At 43.1% G+C, this 17,317-nt stretch overlaps 1 protein-coding gene and 1 pseudogene across 3 annotated transcripts in view; both read right to left on the minus strand.

The window, feature by feature from the left end:
• CLTA (clathrin light chain A) overlaps positions 1-6,971 on the minus strand; it is a 29,693-nt gene extending 22,722 nt beyond the window's left edge. For 2 of the 3 annotated variants that reach the window (XM_053568890.1, XM_053568870.1), the window contains exon 1: positions 6,575-6,971. In XM_053568890.1, the coding sequence (XP_053424865.1) occupies positions 6,575-6,782 (208 nt within the window). In that variant the 5' untranslated portion in view covers positions 6,783-6,971. The remainder of the gene's footprint in view (positions 1-6,574) is intronic. The other variant, XM_053568880.1, reaches the window with a different exon arrangement.
• Positions 1,641-2,518, minus strand: LOC128570033 (60S ribosomal protein L13a-like; annotated as a pseudogene).
• Positions 6,972-17,317: the final 10,346 nt, after the last annotated feature.

Here is a 17,317-nt window from a genome sequence, read left to right on the forward strand (position 1 = left end):
AACAAAAAATAGCCAGGCATTGTGGCAGATGCCTGTAGTCCCAGCTACTTGGCAGGCTGAGGCAGGAGAATCGTCTAAGCCCAAGAGCTGGAGGTTGCTCTGAGCTGTGATGCCCCAGCACTCTACTGAGGGCAGCAAAGTGAAACTCTGTCTCAAAAAAAAGGAAAATGGGAGACAGAAGAAAATGCCATGTAATTCCACCACTTTGCCCAATGGTTTCTGACCTTTTAGTTTTTCTAATACATATACATAAAACTTCTTTCAGCAAAACCACACTCCTCCAACATAGACTTTTTTAGTAATCCACTCATTTATATAACTGCATTTTCAACTTTTCTTATGTAAAAACACCTACTACTATTTACAGCTCCTAGTACACCAGGTACCGTGTTCAATACTTCACATACCTTAAATTTTAATCCTCACAACTGTATGTATCAGCATCTCTCAAATGACCCTACCATATGCACAGACTTCTATGAGGGGTGAATAAGTGTTTCTGAAGGAGCAGATAATGACAATATTTTCTCCTTTAAATCTATTTTTTATGTTTAAAGTAATGTAAGGAAAATATTAAATCCATGTACTATGAAATACCCAGGCTTTAAAAAGTGGTACTATACCTGAACAAGCCAGAATGTCAGAGGAAAGATCATCTGTTAATCTGACACATGAATGCAAACCATGGGATCTAGACACTTAGCAAGCTATCTCAGCTTTAGTCCATTTTTCAATTGCTGGTTTGTATGTATCTTAATTATTTGAACATATTTCTTCCACTTTAACTTCTGTAATTGTTTCATACTTCTGTGAGTTTCTTACAGTTTTTGTCAGTGACCCGTTACTATTTTAAGCCATGTGCCACCCAAATAATTTTTAAACACTCTATCAAGTTTTGGAAATATGAAGTTTACCAAAAAAATAATAGGAGAATCTGGGAGCATATTCAATTGCTCCTCTGTAATAAATTCCTACATAGAGGCTCGGTGCCTGTAGCTCAAGCGGCTAAGGCGCCAGCCACATACACCAGAACTGGTGAGTTTGAATCCAGCGCTGGCCTGCCAAACAATAATGACAACTACGACCAAAAAATAGCTGGGTGTTGTGGCGGGTGCGTGTAGTCCCAGCTACTTGGGAGGCTGAGGCAAGAGAATCTATTAAGCCCAGGAGCTGGAGGTTGCTGTGAGCTGTGATGCCACAGCACTCTACCCAGGGCGACAGCTTGAGGCTCTGTCTCAAAAAAAAAAAAAAAAATTCCTTCATATAAATTGCTGGGTCACAGGATATATATTTCTTTTCTTTTTTTTTTTTTTGCAGTTTCTGGCTGAAGCTGGGTTTGAACTCACCTCCTGCGGCATACGGGGCCAGCACCCTACTCCTTTGAGCCACAGGTACTGCCCAGGATACATATTTTAAAGAGTTCTAAAACACCAGCTACTTGCCCTACTAGTCTACCAGTTACATCACTCCCAGCAGCACAGGAGTGCCCCATTAAACCTTCACTGATGCTAGAGGTTGTGCTTTAGCATGTTTTTTAACTTATGCTAATTTATTAGCAGAAAACTCATGGCGACTTTGTTGCTCAGGTAATCATATATCTAACATGTGATTTTCTTCTTTCTTTCTTTTTTTTTTTTTAAAGGAATAAAGTATTTATTGGGCTCAGACCAGGAGTCCGTAGGTCTTGAGGACCTCTGTGTATTTGTCAATTTTCTTCTCCACGTTCTTTTCAGCCTGTTTCCGTGGCCTCATGAGCTGCTTTTTCTTCAGGTAGTGGATCTTAGCCTTCTCCTTCCTCTTCTCCTCCAGGGTTGCTGTCACTGCCTGGTACTTCCAGCCAACTTCGTGTGCCAGGCGCCCCAGCTAGGCAAACTTTCTTGTAGGTTTCAGGTGCACAACCCTCAGGGCAGCAGGAACCACCATCCGTTTTTTCTTGTCATAGGGTGGTGGGATCCCATCGAACACCTTGAGGCGGTCCAGGGCAGCCTGAACGCGCTTGGTCTTGTGGGGCAGCATGCCTCTCACAGTGCGCCAGAAAATACGGCTGGGGCCCGGAAATGGTAGGGTCCACGAGATGGGTTGGTGATCATCTGTTTGCAGAGGAAGGCCAGGTACTTTAACTTGTTCCTGTAAAAATTGCCAGAGATGTTGATGCCCTGGCAACGCACAACCACCACTTTCCGGCCAAGCAGTACCTGTTTGGCCACAATGGCGGTGGCCCAGAAGATGGCCTCCGCCATCTTCAGCAGCTGCCTGAGAAAGGTGATTTTCTTCTTTACTGAACTGGGTTTTGCTTGTTTTTCCTATCTTCTGGTCTCTAAGTATTCTCTCTGTATTAATAGTCCTCTCAGATTGTAAATGTTTCACCTACATTGGCTTCTGCTTTGATTTATGGTCTTTAACACTTAGAACCACTTAACTTGTATACAGACACTGTTGACTTTTGCTTCCTGATTTCTGCCTCTGCTTTTAAGATGAAGGCCTTTTCTACTATGAAGTAGATACTTTTCTTTCTTTTTTTTTTGTTTGTTTGTTTTTTTGTTTGTTTTTGGCCAGGGCTGGGTTTGAACCCACCACGTCTGGCATATGGGACGGGCGCCCTACTCCTTGAGCCACAGGCGCCGCCCTGAAGTAGATACTTTTCTTCTGGTTCTTACAGAAATACTTCTCTTTAATTCACCTGGAATTAATTTTTGTATAATGTAGAATATGTAGAAAAGAGTGAGGCTGGGCACGATGGCTCAGGTCTATAATGCTAGCACTTTGGGAGGCTGCAGCAGGGGAATTGCTTGAGACCAGTTGTTTCAGACCACCTAAGCAAGAGCAAGCCCCCATCTTTACAAAAAAAAAAAATAATAATAATAATAATAATAATAATAATGAGATATGGGCGGTGCCCATGGCTCAGTGAGTAGGGTGCTGACCCCATATGCTGAGGGTGGCGTGTTCGAACCCAGCCCCAGCCAAACTGCAAAAAAAATAAAAAAAAATAGCTGGGGTGTTGTGGGGGGCGCCTGTAGTCCCAGCTACATGGGAGGCTGACGCAAGAGAATCACCTAAACCTAAGAGCTGGAGGTTGCTGTGAGCTATGACGCCATGGCACTCTACTGAGGGTAATAAAGTGAGACTCTGTCTCTTAAAAAAAAAAATAATAATAATGAAATAAAAATTAGGCTAGGTGGCACGTGTAGTCTCAGCCACTCAGGAGGCTGAAGTGGAAGGATCACTTGAGCCTACGAGTTTGAGGTTGCAGTGAGCTATGATCTACTGCACTCTAGCCAGGGCAAGAAAGCAATACTCCAGCTTAAAAAAACAAAAAAAAGGTGACACAGTTTTAAATCTTAGAGCCTACAATGGCAAGGATAACCAGGCCCACATGATGGTTAATATATTACAGCTAACATACCAACTATCCAGTTAATATATTCCAGCCCAGACCACTTTTAGTAGGAGAGACTTTGATCACTACTCCATACACAAAACTAGAAGCACTCCTCACTTCATACCTTCTTCAAAATCACATGCTGCTTGTCCTTCAGGTGTGAAGACTCCTTCAGACCCACTGGCATATGCTTTGAGCTCTGCATTTGTTAACTGTACTACTGTACTGACATTCTGACCCAAGTCAAAGGATAGTCTGTTACTACAGAAACATGCAGAAAGGACTTCTAGGGCCTTGACTTAATAAGACAACTAAACTTAGCAACACAATGTTCCAGAAAGAAACTTTCTAAGGCATCTCCGGGACTCCAGACAGAAACAAGAACCAGAGTAAGTTTCCAAAGGTTAAAGACTATCCCAAATGCACTTTCAACATCTCATGTTCTTCAAACATTTGAATTCAAGCAACCCTATATTCAAATCCCATTTGAGCCACTTATTAGCTTGCTATGTTAAGAACCTAACTTCCACTGTGATCAGTTCTCATCTGAAATATGACACTTGCACAGCTACTGCAGGGATCTCCAAAGTATATGGTGTACCTGGCACACAGTAAATGTGCAGTCTAATTAAATACCACGAGTGAGAGTTCCCTAAACGTCTCTCTCTACCACTGCTACCAATAAAATTTACTCTCCTCCAGAAAGCCTCCCTTTAATTCATCTACCTCTTTTTTTCCCCCTCTAAGAAATTACTTGTCAGAAACATAATAGGTAGTGACTTGTTGCAGTATGCTCTCCGTAGCACCTGAATTGCCTCACCTTAGCCCTTCCCAATTGAGGGCTTTTCAGCAGTTTCACGTCTACTGCCTCCTTCTTGATCACCTGGTTCTCCTCAATCTCCCTTAAGTCACTTCATCCAGCTGGTTACTTTCTGCCTCTAAATGTCTGTCTCTACTCTGGATCTCCTGAGGGAGTCATCTAAGCTCAGTCCTAACCCCTCTGCTTTTTGCTGGTGCTCATCCTTCACAGGAATTTTCCCCAAGACTGGAGCAAGTTTAGACATTATCCTCTATCATCACTACTGCCTGTATCTCTGTATAAAGAACACATCAAAAACAGAGCTCCAGCCTAAAATCTCTCCATTTTTCAGTACACCTCCAGGCATACAGGCCTTGTTACTCCTTTCTCCCCCTACCTCCAAGAATAACAGTGGCTGGAATTCACTGGACACTTATAGATACTTTGCAGATACTCCTTAAAGTAATCCTAAAAATGCTATGAGGCATATATTATGCACCTTTCACAGAGCTAAAACTGAGGTTGGGCAGCTGTGGTAGTTATATAAATTGCCCGAGACCTAGCACATTCAAGCAGTGTAGTATAGCACAAAATCTTAATCATTAGAACATTACTTAAAAAAAAAAAAAGAAAAAGAAAAAAAAGATTGAGAAAGTGTCCAATTAGGTCTCTAATCCCCAAAGGAAGTGCTGACCACTGCACTATAACCAACCTCAAGTACACTGTCAGGGATCTGGCTTTAAGTCACTGAATGCTTAGTTCACTAAGCAAGTCCTTCCTAGGAACTAAGTCAGCAATCATCCCTTTCCTTCCCTTTGCTAAAAGAAGGCTTGATGCACAAAAGCCTTGCGTATTCAACTCTATTTTCTTTTTATCTTCCCAAACTGCCCATCACCAAGATCTGCCAGCTCTTTGTAAAGTATGTGAGCAGCTACTATGAGCCAGACATCCCACTAGGCAATAGGAATACAATAAACAAGAGTAACAGTCTTCTACTTATGGGTCTTAAGTCCTGGTTTTTCCCATTTTGTCCTACCCAGCTAAATCAACTCCAACAGAATGTGGTTCAGGCTAAGCCAGTCCGTACTCATCCTTTTTTTTTTTTTAATGCAAGTCACTTCTCTCTGGGACTCAGTTTTCTCTTCTCTTAAATGAAGAAGATAAACTAAAGATCTAAGAAGTAAAACATTTTAGACTGATATGCTTAGGAGGTAGCATGGTGTATGTAGTACTACCTATAAAAACTCAAGACTACAATCTGGCAGCACCACCCTCCCCCAAAAGGTTATGCCTGGCTGGTACATTAATTCAAGATTTCTAGGTCTAGTGCACCAAAGCTTCAATCTTCAACACTTCTAATGCCTCACACTCAGCCTGCTTCTCAAGTCATTTACATACCCTGCCAAGCCTCTTAAGGTTTGAGTTTAGGGCAGTATAGACATGCCTATTTGCCACAATAATGCACTATTGTCCTTTAGTTGGAATTTCTTAAGTAAATGAAAAGGCATGTCTCATTTCTTCTAGCTAAATTTCCTACTTCCCGGTACTACAGAATAGGTAGGTCTTTTCCACTCATCCTTTCTTCCCCCACCACAAGCCTAAGCATCATACAAAGGTAAGCATTCAAAGGTAAAACTGTCATCACACCTCTGTATTTTACTTGAGTTTGGCTGAGAAAAGGCCACACTATTCTCCATTCCCTTGTTTGTCCTTCCGAGGGGCCCGGGCGAATCTTGAGCTCTGTTTAGGCAACTAAAGCTGTTCCCAGGGGATGAAGAGCTCTAGAAGTCCTAGCTGCAATGCGCTCAACAATAGTAAACTTTTATCCCTCTTGGCCGGAGTTTCCTTCTCCAGGGCTAGCCCATCTTTCTTGAGTTCCCTACTCACTCCTCCTCTCCTCTCCGTAAACCAACGATCTGTACACCTTAAGCATTTAAATGATGAACTGCACTGCCATTTCTGTTTTGTAAGTCTCAAAAGCTATACTACTTTCTTAATTTTTCTGCCCTCATTTCCTAGTAACTGTTTCTGTGCTGGGCTCAGACTTGCCTGTAAGTCCGGACAAAATGCGCCAATGCGGCTACTTCAGAGGGCAGATTTAAGACACAGCAAGTGCTTAACAGAAAGTTGCTGGATTGAACATGCATTTTTGGGCTCAACCTGCCACCTATTTCCTTTGCCTCCGCACGCGCCCAGCACTCAAACACACTGACAACTGAGCAAAGCTTCCCGAGCCTATGTTTCTGCATGACTGGGCCGGGGTCTCGTTTCCTCTTTGCACCGCTCTTTAACCTAATTCAGCAAAGAACACCAGTTACATAGAAACTACCAGACCCACTCCAGGCCGAGTTTCCAGACAAGTCCTCTCGCCCCAAACACGCCCGCACTCTCACCGGGACCCCCCGGCGGCTCGCCGTGAGGCTGGGGCCCCGGGGCGCCGCCGTCCAGGATGGCGAAGGCCTCGTCGTTTTCGATGCCGGCAATCTCGCTCTCCTGCTGCGCCAAGAAGGCCGCGGCCGGGTCTTCTTCGCCGGCACCGGCCACGCCGTTCCCCAGTGCGGGGCCGCCGGCAGGGGCGCCGAACGGATCTAGCTCAGCCATGACGGGGAATTCAACGGCACCTACACCAACGTCGAGACAAACCAACCGACCCACCGATACCACGCCCGGCAGTCGCCGCTGTGGTGGCGACTGCGATCGGAGGACAAGCGGGTGGAGGGAGAAGGTGGAAGCGGAAGCCCAGTCCCTATATCCGGTTGGTCTAGGCTGTGCGGGACAGCTGAAAAGGGATTAACCAATCAGAAAGCAGCAAGGGTTCAGGAGCTATCCAATCAGCAGGCGGAGGGGTGGGCCCCAAGCCAACTCGTGACTTGGGCAGCGCGGGAGGCGAGGGAGGTGAGCTGTGCTGATCAGGGAGGCGGAAGTGCTGTCTGGGTGAGCGTTTCCTTTTGAGCTCTGCCTTCTGGAGCTGTACTGACTAGGTGACCGCCACGTCTCAGGGGACTCCAGTGCAGTACCCGGAGGTGAGGTGAATTTAGGACCGCGACGACTGGACTACTACCGAAGATTACTAAAATTACTGAGATTACTGGCCAGTTACTGAGAGGCAAGACATTTAGGCTTCCTGAACCTCAGTTTTCTCATTTGTGTAATAGGCACAGGAACTCTGCATTGCTTCCATATTGGGATTACTGGAAGACTGAATCTTTTTAGGAACTTGTTCTGGCATGTAAAAACAATTGTTTTTAATTTCTTTTTTATTTTTTTTGAGAAAGAGCCTCAAGCTGTCACCCTGGGCAGAGTGCCGTGGCATCACAGCTCACAGCAACCTCCAACTCTTGGACTTAAGCGAGTCTCCTGCCTCCGCCTCCCAAGTAGTTGGGACTATAGGCGCCCACCACAACGCCCAGCTATTTTTTGGTTGCAGCCATCATTGTTGTTTGGCGGGCCCCAGCTGGATTCAAACCCACCAGCTGAGGTGTATGTGGCTGGCGCCTTAGCCGCTTGAGCCACAGGCGCCGCGCCTGTTTTTAATTTCTTAACTCATTCACCCAACCTGGATTATTTGTCCCTTAGAGCCAAATGATTTCGTGTGATTGATTTTGATCCATTTCGATTTCCCCGTCCCCATAAGTATTTATATAAAAAGATGACTATCCTCTTTGGCAAAGCATTTTTGCAGCCAGTACGTCCTTCCAGAGCTGGACAGAAGTTTCTAGAACTGGAAAAATCCCTTAATAGATAGCCAGCCTCATAGGCGATTGGTGTTGGAGGGGAACAGTCACACCGGAAGTCAGTGGCCAAGAGGAAACTCAGGTCGCTGGGCTTCCATGCTGGTACTACACACAATCTCTTACGTGTATACACCCTTCCCAGCTAAGGACAGCAGTATTTGTTTTAAGTCAGGGACATGTTAATAACATGGCTAATCTAGAAATAACAAAGTGATACCAGTTAATCATGCTCATGTTGAGTAGGGATGCTTATTAAATGGCCAACAAAAGGACCTTTCTACACCACCTAAAAAGTAAAAAGCCAAAGCAGAGGTCAAAGAAGCCTCTAGACTAGAGGTAGTTGGGAAAGGACAAGGAAGTGTTTTCTCCTAAAATTTAGAATCTAAATGCAGTGTTTTCTTCTAAATGCCAAAAAGAGTAATTATTTACTTAAAGCATGTATTTACCCTTTTTTTGAGACAGTGTCAAGCTGTTGCCCTGGGTGGAGTGCTGTGGAATCACAGCTCATAGCAACCTCCAACTTTTGGTCTTAAGCCATTCTCCCTCATCCTCCCAAGTAGCTGGGACTACTGGCACCTGCCACAATGCCCAACTATTTTTTAGCTGGTCCAGGCCAGGTTCAAACCTACCACCCTCTGTGTACGTGGCTGGCGCTGTAATCACTGTGCTATGGGCTCCGAGCCTGTAAGTCTTTTACTTTAAAGAGGCATGATCTTGCTCTGTAGCCTTGGCTAGAGTACAATAGTGTGCCTAGCTATTTTTATTTTTTATTTTTTTGTAGAGATTGAATCACAAAGCTTATTCTGTTTTAGACTTGGATCAACAGTCCTGAGGCTCTTGAGAACAGAGAAAGTACAGGGGCTGAAGATCTGGCATTGAGGATTGGAAAGGGGCCTACCCAGGATTTCCAGGATGGCAGAGGCCAAGAGAGGCAGAGCAAACAGTGGTAAGGGGAGTTCCTGGGCTGGGTGGAATGGGAGGAATGAGGAGAGGGACGTATTGGGTGGTATATCAGAGAAGAAGCTTGGATTTGGGGGGGGGGGAGATGGATTGACCTGTGCAAGATCTATCCTCAGCAGTCTCCCAGGACCAAACCAAGAGCCACACAGTTATTTCTGAAGGGTCTTAAGTGAGTGATTAAGGCTTAGTTCCCACCCTTTAAAGCAGGTGTCTTCAAACTGCGGCCCGCGGGCCACATGAAGTGGTGTGAATTGTATTTGTTCCTGTTTTGTTTTTGACTTCAAAATAAGATATGTGCAGTGTGCATAGGAATTTGTTTATAGTTTTTTGTTTTAAACTATAGTCCCCCTCTCCAACGATCTGAGGGACAGTGAATTGGCCCCCTGTTGAAAAAGTTTGAGGATGCCTGCTTTAAAGCAAAAACTCAGAAGGGCTATAATAAATGGATATAAATTAATATATGATGGATGGTGATGAGAGTTGGAGCCATGGAGTGGCAAGCACTGAAAAGATGGAAGGGAGTAGCATTTGGGACAGATCTCAGAAGAGAAGGATTATGAAAAATAGGGGACCCTAGGCAGAGCGGCTCTGTGCTTACAGAAGTGATTTAGCTACACGTTGAAAGACTCCAGAGAGCAGATAGGCACAGCTGAAGCCCAATTGTGGAGGGCCTGAGAACCCAGGTGAGGATTATTCCTTAATTGCAGAGACTGAGGAACCTTTGAAGGACTTTAAGTTGGCAATAACTTGGTTAGAACTCTGTTTTGGAAAAGTTATCTGGTAGCTCAGGAGGTGTAAGCATAGGAGAGGGTTCTGAAAGCAGGGAAGACAGTTAGGAAAGACTGCTGCAGTGGTTCAGGAGGGAGGTAAGGGGGGCCCAAGAATAATGTTCTAGGGAACACAGCAGTTGGCTCAGGTGGGAGGGAAATAACGGAAGTAATGTATGAAATACTTAATATTTCATGTACATATGTATACTAGTGTAGTAGTTTATAGGAGGCAGAGAGAGAGAGAGAGAGATGACAAGATTGATAGCTTGGAAGAGTTGACCACAAATAGCCCTAACCAGAAAAGCAGGGTGAATGGGATTGGGCAGGGGTTGAGGAAAATACAGAATTTGGTGTGAACATACTGAGCATGAGGAACCTGTGGAATGTTCAGGGGACGTTCAACAGGATATTGTAAATTTAAATCTGAAGTTTAGGAGAAAAGAGGTTCAGCTTCTAGTAATGATGGACAAAGTTGTTTAGGATCAACTCTTTCACTGAGAAAAACTAGAAGAGGTCCAGGCATGGTGACTCAGGCCTATAATCCCAGCACTTGGGAAGCCAAAGCAGGTGGATTGCCTGAGCTCACAGGCTGGAGACCAGCTTGAGCCAGAGCGAGACCTCATCTCTAAAAAATAGCTGGGTGTTGTGGTGGGCTCTGTCTTCCCAGCTACTTGGGAGGCTGAGGCAAGAGGGTCACTTGAACCCAAAAGTTTGAGGTTGCTGTGAGTGAAGACGCCATGACATTCTATCAAAAATTACTGAGACTCTGTCTCAAAAAACTAGAAGAGTAGGGCAAGAAGTTTAAAGAATCTGTTTGAAGGCATGAAAGGACTGCTAAGGCAGTGAGGAATTGTGGAGTGCCCCTCTTTTTGCAGCCTGCGGCATCCTTATGCGGAGAAGGCAGTCTAATCTTTTTGTAATCTCCACTGTGTTATTTTAGCATAAACTATATACCCTGAGTCTTGAGAGATTTAGTTTGATACTTAGAAAATGCCTCAGAACTTGCAAAGATATTTTTAAAAGATATTATAGATCAGCCCTTTTTATACTATTTTGCTTACGTACACTCCCTAAAAGTTCCCTAAAAGAATTTTAAAAACCTACATGCTCCTCGTGCATTTTTAAATTGACATGTGATTTTTTTTATAAATTAGTTGCAAGAGATGTAATTTCCAGCACATTGTAAATATTAACATTTTGAGTGAAATTGCATTGTTTTTAATGTGGAATCTAAATATCATAGCTATTTGATACTCCCCATCATCCATTAAGAACAATGAAAAAGCTTATTGTCAATATACAGAAATTTCAGATCCTTTTGTTCTATGCACACATACTGCCATTCCACTTGTCCTCTAAACTCTGTCCTATTAGAATTTTTTGTGCTTGAAAGACTTTTATTGATACTTTGTAACAAATATGTATAAATATAATTGACTTTCAAAAACTATAAACTATCCCATGACCCCAAGGTTCTGAATGTAAAATGTTGTTCTGGATTGACTTTCATTACAGTTATTTGTACCTTTAACCAAAGGTACAAAACATCCCAGATAATTTTATAGATAAGTATTATTGAGTAAGTATAATGAAAAGCTATATTTGAAATTCCTGTCTCAGATGGGCTTGTATTATCTATTGCTGTGTAATAAATTATCTTAAAACTTAGCACCTTAAGATAACATTTGTTATTTCACATGTTTTGTAAGGGTCAGGAATCTGGAGGGTGGGGAGCTTAGTTGAGTGTTTCTGACTTGGGATCTCCCTTGAGGTTGTAGTCATGTTTTTGGCCAGAGCTGCAGCCACTGAAAGCTTGACTGGTCAAGGTCACTGACATGGCTGTTAGCAGAAGGAGTCATTTCCTTGCCACATTGGGCCTTTTCAAAAGGCTGTTCACAGCACAGAATTTGGCATCCCCAAGAGTAATCTAAGAGAGAAAGACTAACCAAGACAGAAGCCATGAGATACTTGAACAACTTTATTGAGATACAGTTCACACACCATACAATTCACCCATTTGAAATATATAGTTCAATATATATTCATAGAGTTTGTATGTTTTTTTTTTCTTTTGAGACAGTCTCACTATGTCCCCTCGGTCGAGTGCTGTGGCATCATAGCTCACAGCAACCTCAAACTCCTGGACTTGAGCAATTCTCTTGCCTCAGCCTTCCAGTAGCTGGGACTACAGGCACCCACCACTATGGCTGGCTATTTTTTTGTTGTAGTTGTCCCCAGCCAGGTTAAAACCCACCAGCCTCGGTGTATGGGGCTGGCACTGTAACCACTGTGCTACGGGCACTGAGCCAGAGTTTGTATGCTTTTAGTATTATCTATAGAGTTTGCATTTGTTACCATAAGTCAGGCTAGGCGCCTGTGGCTCAAGAGGCTAAGGTGCCAGCCACATACACCTGAGCTGGAGGGTTCCAATCCAGCCTGGGCCCGCCAAACAACTATGACGGGTTCAACCAAAAAATAGCCGGGCATTGTGGCGGATGCCTGTAGTCCCAGCTACTTGGGAGGTGGAGGCAGGAGAATCGCTTAAGCCCAAGAGTTGGAGGTTGCTGTGAGCTGTAATGCCATGGCACTCTATCCAAGGGTGACAGCTTGAGGCTCTGTCTCAAAAACAAATGAACACACAAGTCAGTTTTAGAATATTTTCATTATCCTCAAAAAGTGGCTCTGCACCTCTGGTCATCACCCCTCAATACCCCCAAGTCTCTCAGGCCTGTGTAACCACTAATCTACTTTCTGTCTCTATGGATTTATGTATTCTGGACATTTCCTATAAATGGAATTATATAATGTCTAGGCCTTTGTGATCTTGTAACCTTAGATTTCAAGGTTAATCTATGTTGTAGCATTTATCAGTACTTCATTTCTTTTTATGGCTGAGTAATGTTCCATTGTATACCACCAAGAGTGAAAGGCAAGCCACAGAGTGAGAAAAGATATTTACCACAGTAACTAATAAAAGCAAGGGAAAGACAGGCAACCAAACAGAAAAAATAAGCAAAACAGAAATCCAAATAGCCAAAATACATTAAAAGGAGCTTAATTAGCAATCAAGAGAATGCAAGTTTTTCTTCTCTTTTTTTTTTTTTTTTTTTTAGAGACAGAATCTCACTTTGCTGCGCTCGGTACACAGCAACCTCCAGCTCTTGGGCTTAGGCGATTCTCTTGCCTCAGCCTCCTCAGTATATGGGACTACAGGCGCCTGCCACAATGCCTGGCTGTTTTTTTTGTTGCAGTTTGGTCGGAGCTGTGTTCGAACCCGCCACCCTCAGTTTATGGGGTTGGTGCCCTACTTACTGAGCCACAGGTGCCGCCCCAAGAGAATGCAAGTTACAACTACACTGAGAGACTACTTCATATGAAATATATATTATAAAGGCTGAGAACACCAAGTACTGGCAAATGTGCAGGAATTTTCACATACTGCTGATGTTAGTGGAAACTAGCAAGATTATCTTGCCAAATAGTTTAGCATTATCTAGTAACAAAATCAGCAATTCCACTTCTGTGTATGTACCCTATAGATCTGTGTTCCCTAGCCCCCAGGCCACACAGTATGCCAGACGAGCTGGCCCAAGGTTAGGGTAACCCAATCAATCCCTATGGCCTCTATCACCCTCAGCTCCGCCTCCTGTCAGATAAAGCTGGGGAGGCATTAGATTCTCATAGGAGCGCAAACCCTACTGTAAACTGCACACGCAAGGGATCTAGGTTACACATTCTTATGAGAATCTAGTGCCTGATCAGAGGTGGAGATGTAACACGCTTAAATATCCCGAAACCATCCCCCGACCCCCACCCTACTGTGGTCTGTGGAAAAATTGTCTTCCATGACACCGGTCCCTGGTGCCAAAAAAGTTGTGGCGACTGCTGCTATAGATGAAGTTGTGTACATGTGCTCCAAGATGCTTTGACAGGAGTAGCAGTGTTTGTAATTGCCCCATCATCCACCAACAGGAAAATGGTTAAATAATTCTATTCATGTGATAGAATACTATACAGAAATGAAATGGAAAGAACCACTCCTACACGCAAGGACAAAGTAAATTATAAAAACATAATTTTCGGCTCGGTGCCGTGGCTCAAGCAGCTAAGGCACCAGCCACATACACCTGAGCTGGCGGGTTCGAATCCAGCCCAAGCCCGCCAAAACAACAATGACGGTTGCAACCAAAAAATAGCTGGGCATTGTGGTGGGCACCTGTAGTCCCGGCTACTTGGGAGGCAGAAGCAAGAGAATCTCTTGAGCCCAGGAGTTGGAGGTTGCTGTGAGCTGTGATGCCACCACACTCTACCCAGGGCGACAGCTTGAGGTTCTGTCTCAAAAAACAAACAAACAACAAAAAAAAAAACCCCATAATTTTGAGTGAAAGAGGCCAGGCACAAAGTCATTCCTGCTGTACAGTTCTTTTGTGTGAAAGTATAAAACAGGCCAAGCTATATTGTGAGAAGTGACTAGTTAGATGGTAAAACTATACAGGAAAGCAAGAAATGCATTATCATCAAAGTCAGATAGGAAAAAGGGATTATAATCAGGTTGTGGCCTCGGAGAAGACTTCTGGGGGACTGACAAATGGTATATTTCCTTTTTTTTTGGTCCCTTGAGTTATAAATATATATCTCTTGAATATATATATTCAAGTCTTGAATATATATATTCAAGTCATGAATATATATCCAGCGGCTACTGGATATTTACAACAATTTGTTAAGCTATATAATTATGTATTGTACACTTTTTAATATGTGTGTTATAGTAATGAAAAAAGGTTTAAAATGTTATGAGACTGGGCTGGATATGGTGGCTCACTCCTGTAATCATAGAACTCTGGAAGGCTGAGGGGGGAGGATAGCTTGAGGTCAGATGTTTGAGACCAGCCTGAGCAAAGTGAGATCTTTTCTCTACTAAAAATAGAAAACTTAGCCAGGTGTGGTAAGTGGGTGCCTATAGTCCCAACTACTCAGGAGGCTGAGGCAGGAGGATGGCTTGAACCCAGGAGTTTGAGGTTGCTGTGAGCTAGTCTGCAGCCATGGCACTCTAGCCTGGGCAGCAGAGTAAGACTGTCTCAAAAAAAAAATGTCTCAAAAAAAAAAAAAAGTGTTAGGAGACTGAATAAGGCCTAAATGAAATGATGCAGTAAGGCATTCAGTGTTTCTGAGCCAAGCTGTCTTTGTGTAGTCCTTACACAACCCTTTCTCATAAGTGAGCATAGAAGAGGCAAGATTATTAACAGTCACAAGGCCCAGAGTGGTGGCTCACACCTGTAATCCTAGCACTCTGGGAGGCCTAGGTAGGTGGATTGCTTAGTTCAGGAGTTCAAGACCAGCCTGAGCAAGAGAAGACCCCATCTCTATTAAAAATAGGAAAACTAACTGCACATTGTGGTGGTTGCCTGTCGTCCCAGCTACTTGGGATCGCTCTTGAGCCCAGGAGTTTGAGGTTGCTCTGAGCTATGATGACACCATGGCACTCAGCCCAAGGTGACAGAGTGAGTCTGTCTCAAAAACAAAACAAAATCAGTCACCAAATTAGCCCATGAAAAGATGCTTGCCATCATTAGCCCTTCGGAAAATGCAAATCAAAACCACAGAGAGACACCAATCCACACTCCGTACAATGGCTATATTCAGAAGACAGATAATAAGTTTTGGTGAAGATGTGGAAAAATTGGAACTCTTATGCATTACTGGTGGAAATCTCAAATGATGCAGTTCCATTAGAAAACAGTTCCTCGAATGGTTAAACATAGAATTACATCATCCAGCAATTCTACTCTTAGGTATATACCCAAGAGAAATGAAAACATCATACATCCACATAAAACCTTATACATGATTGTTCATAGCAGCATTATTCACAGTAGCCAAAGGTGGAAATAACGCACATGTCCATCAGCTATTGAATGGACAAACAAAATGTCGTACATCCTTAGAATAGAATATTGTTCAACAATAAAAAGGAATGAAGTACTGACACGGTACAACATGGACAAGCCTTTGAAACATTGTGCTAAGTGAATGATGCTAGATAAAAGGTCACACATGAATGATTCCATTTATATGAGATGTCCAAAACAGGAAAATCTATGATGACAGAAGGTAGATTAATGTTTGCCTACAGCTTGGAAGAGAGTAAAAGCTAAGGGCTATAAGGTTTTTTGGAGGCGTAATAAAAATATTGTTTAAATGAGTGAATTGTATGATATGAGCATTATATATCTCTTAAAGGCTTTTAAAACAATGTCACCATTCCATTGTACTATTTTGCATTTCCGAGCAACCCAGCTTGGACCAAAAATATCCCAGTTTTTAACACCAGACTTCACATCTTAACACTGTATAGGTAAAGACAGAAATAGAAAACTCTTCTTTGGGGATTGGCATCTTGATGAAAGGGGGATTCACTGACACCAGTTTTTAACCCTTAAGTGGCATCCTGGAGCATCCTAAGAATAATTGGAAAAGGTAGAGATTGCTTTCTATGTGTGTGTAAAGTATGTAGAGGATAATTTTGAAATGAGAGGTAAGAAAAAAGAACTAGAATAAAACATCCACTACAGGTGTATTCTCAGGTAGATCAGTTTTAGGAAAGAAGTTGAAGATCTCAAAACTGGTTCCCGTTAGGTTATAATCTCTTGGAAAGACTTCATACACCACTGTTTTAGGACATGGGTTATAATTCAAAGGCTTTATCCTTCAAGAACATCATTTCTGCTATGAATTGCCAAAGCTTCCCTAACACCAAAAACTAACAGTTTAGGCCAGGCATGGTGACTCATGCCTATAATCCTAGCACTCTGGGAGGCTGAGGTGAGTGGATCACTTGAGCTCATGAGTTCAAGACCAGCCTGAGCAAGAATGAGATCCTCATCTCTACTAAAAATGATAAAACTTGAGCTGAAGAGTTTGAGGTTGCTGTGAGCTGTGACGCCATAGTGTGAGACTCTGTCTCAAAAGAAAAAAAAAAAATTTGATTCTGATTCCTACATTGTTTATTGCCTTGAAGAGGCAATAAGCCCTGACTGTTTCAGCCCCATGGTCTAATTTTAATGTAGGAAATCCTTAGGAAGGAGGGAAGGCAGTACCATAGCCATCAGTATATAAAATTATAATCCCACCATGCCAGAGGTCTCCCATTTTAGCAAGTACCCCCGTAATTTGGATGTAGGTGGAAGTGGTTAATATTGTAACCACGACTATTGCAAGGGAAAGAAACAGGGTAGTGGAGGCTAGGCCTGGTGGCTCACGTCTGTAATCCTAGCATTCTTGGAGGCTAAGGCAGGAGGGTTGCTTGAGGTCAGGAGTTCAAGATCAGCTTGAACAAGAACAAGACTCTGTCTCTACTAAAAAAAAAAATTAGCCTGGCTTGGGATGTACCTGTAGTTCCAGTTACTCAGGAAGCTGAGGCAAGAGGATCACTTGAGCCCAACAGTTTGAGGTTTCTGTGAGCTATGATGACGCCACTATACTGTAACTGGGGTAACAGAGTGAGACCTGTCTCAAATTTTAAAAACAAGAAAAAGAAATATGATTGAGAAAAAAACAAAGAGATCAATGTCAGGACGCCGTGGCACGGTGAAACAGAAGCCTGACGGAGTGGGCTAGAGATTGATTTGAAAGTGAGAGTTGGGTCCATAGAACATAGATAACATCTAGG

The sequence above is a fragment of the Nycticebus coucang genome, chromosome 2 (genome assembly GCF_027406575.1).
Source record: "Nycticebus coucang isolate mNycCou1 chromosome 2, mNycCou1.pri, whole genome shotgun sequence".
Taxonomy (NCBI): domain Eukaryota; kingdom Metazoa; phylum Chordata; class Mammalia; order Primates; family Lorisidae; genus Nycticebus; species Nycticebus coucang.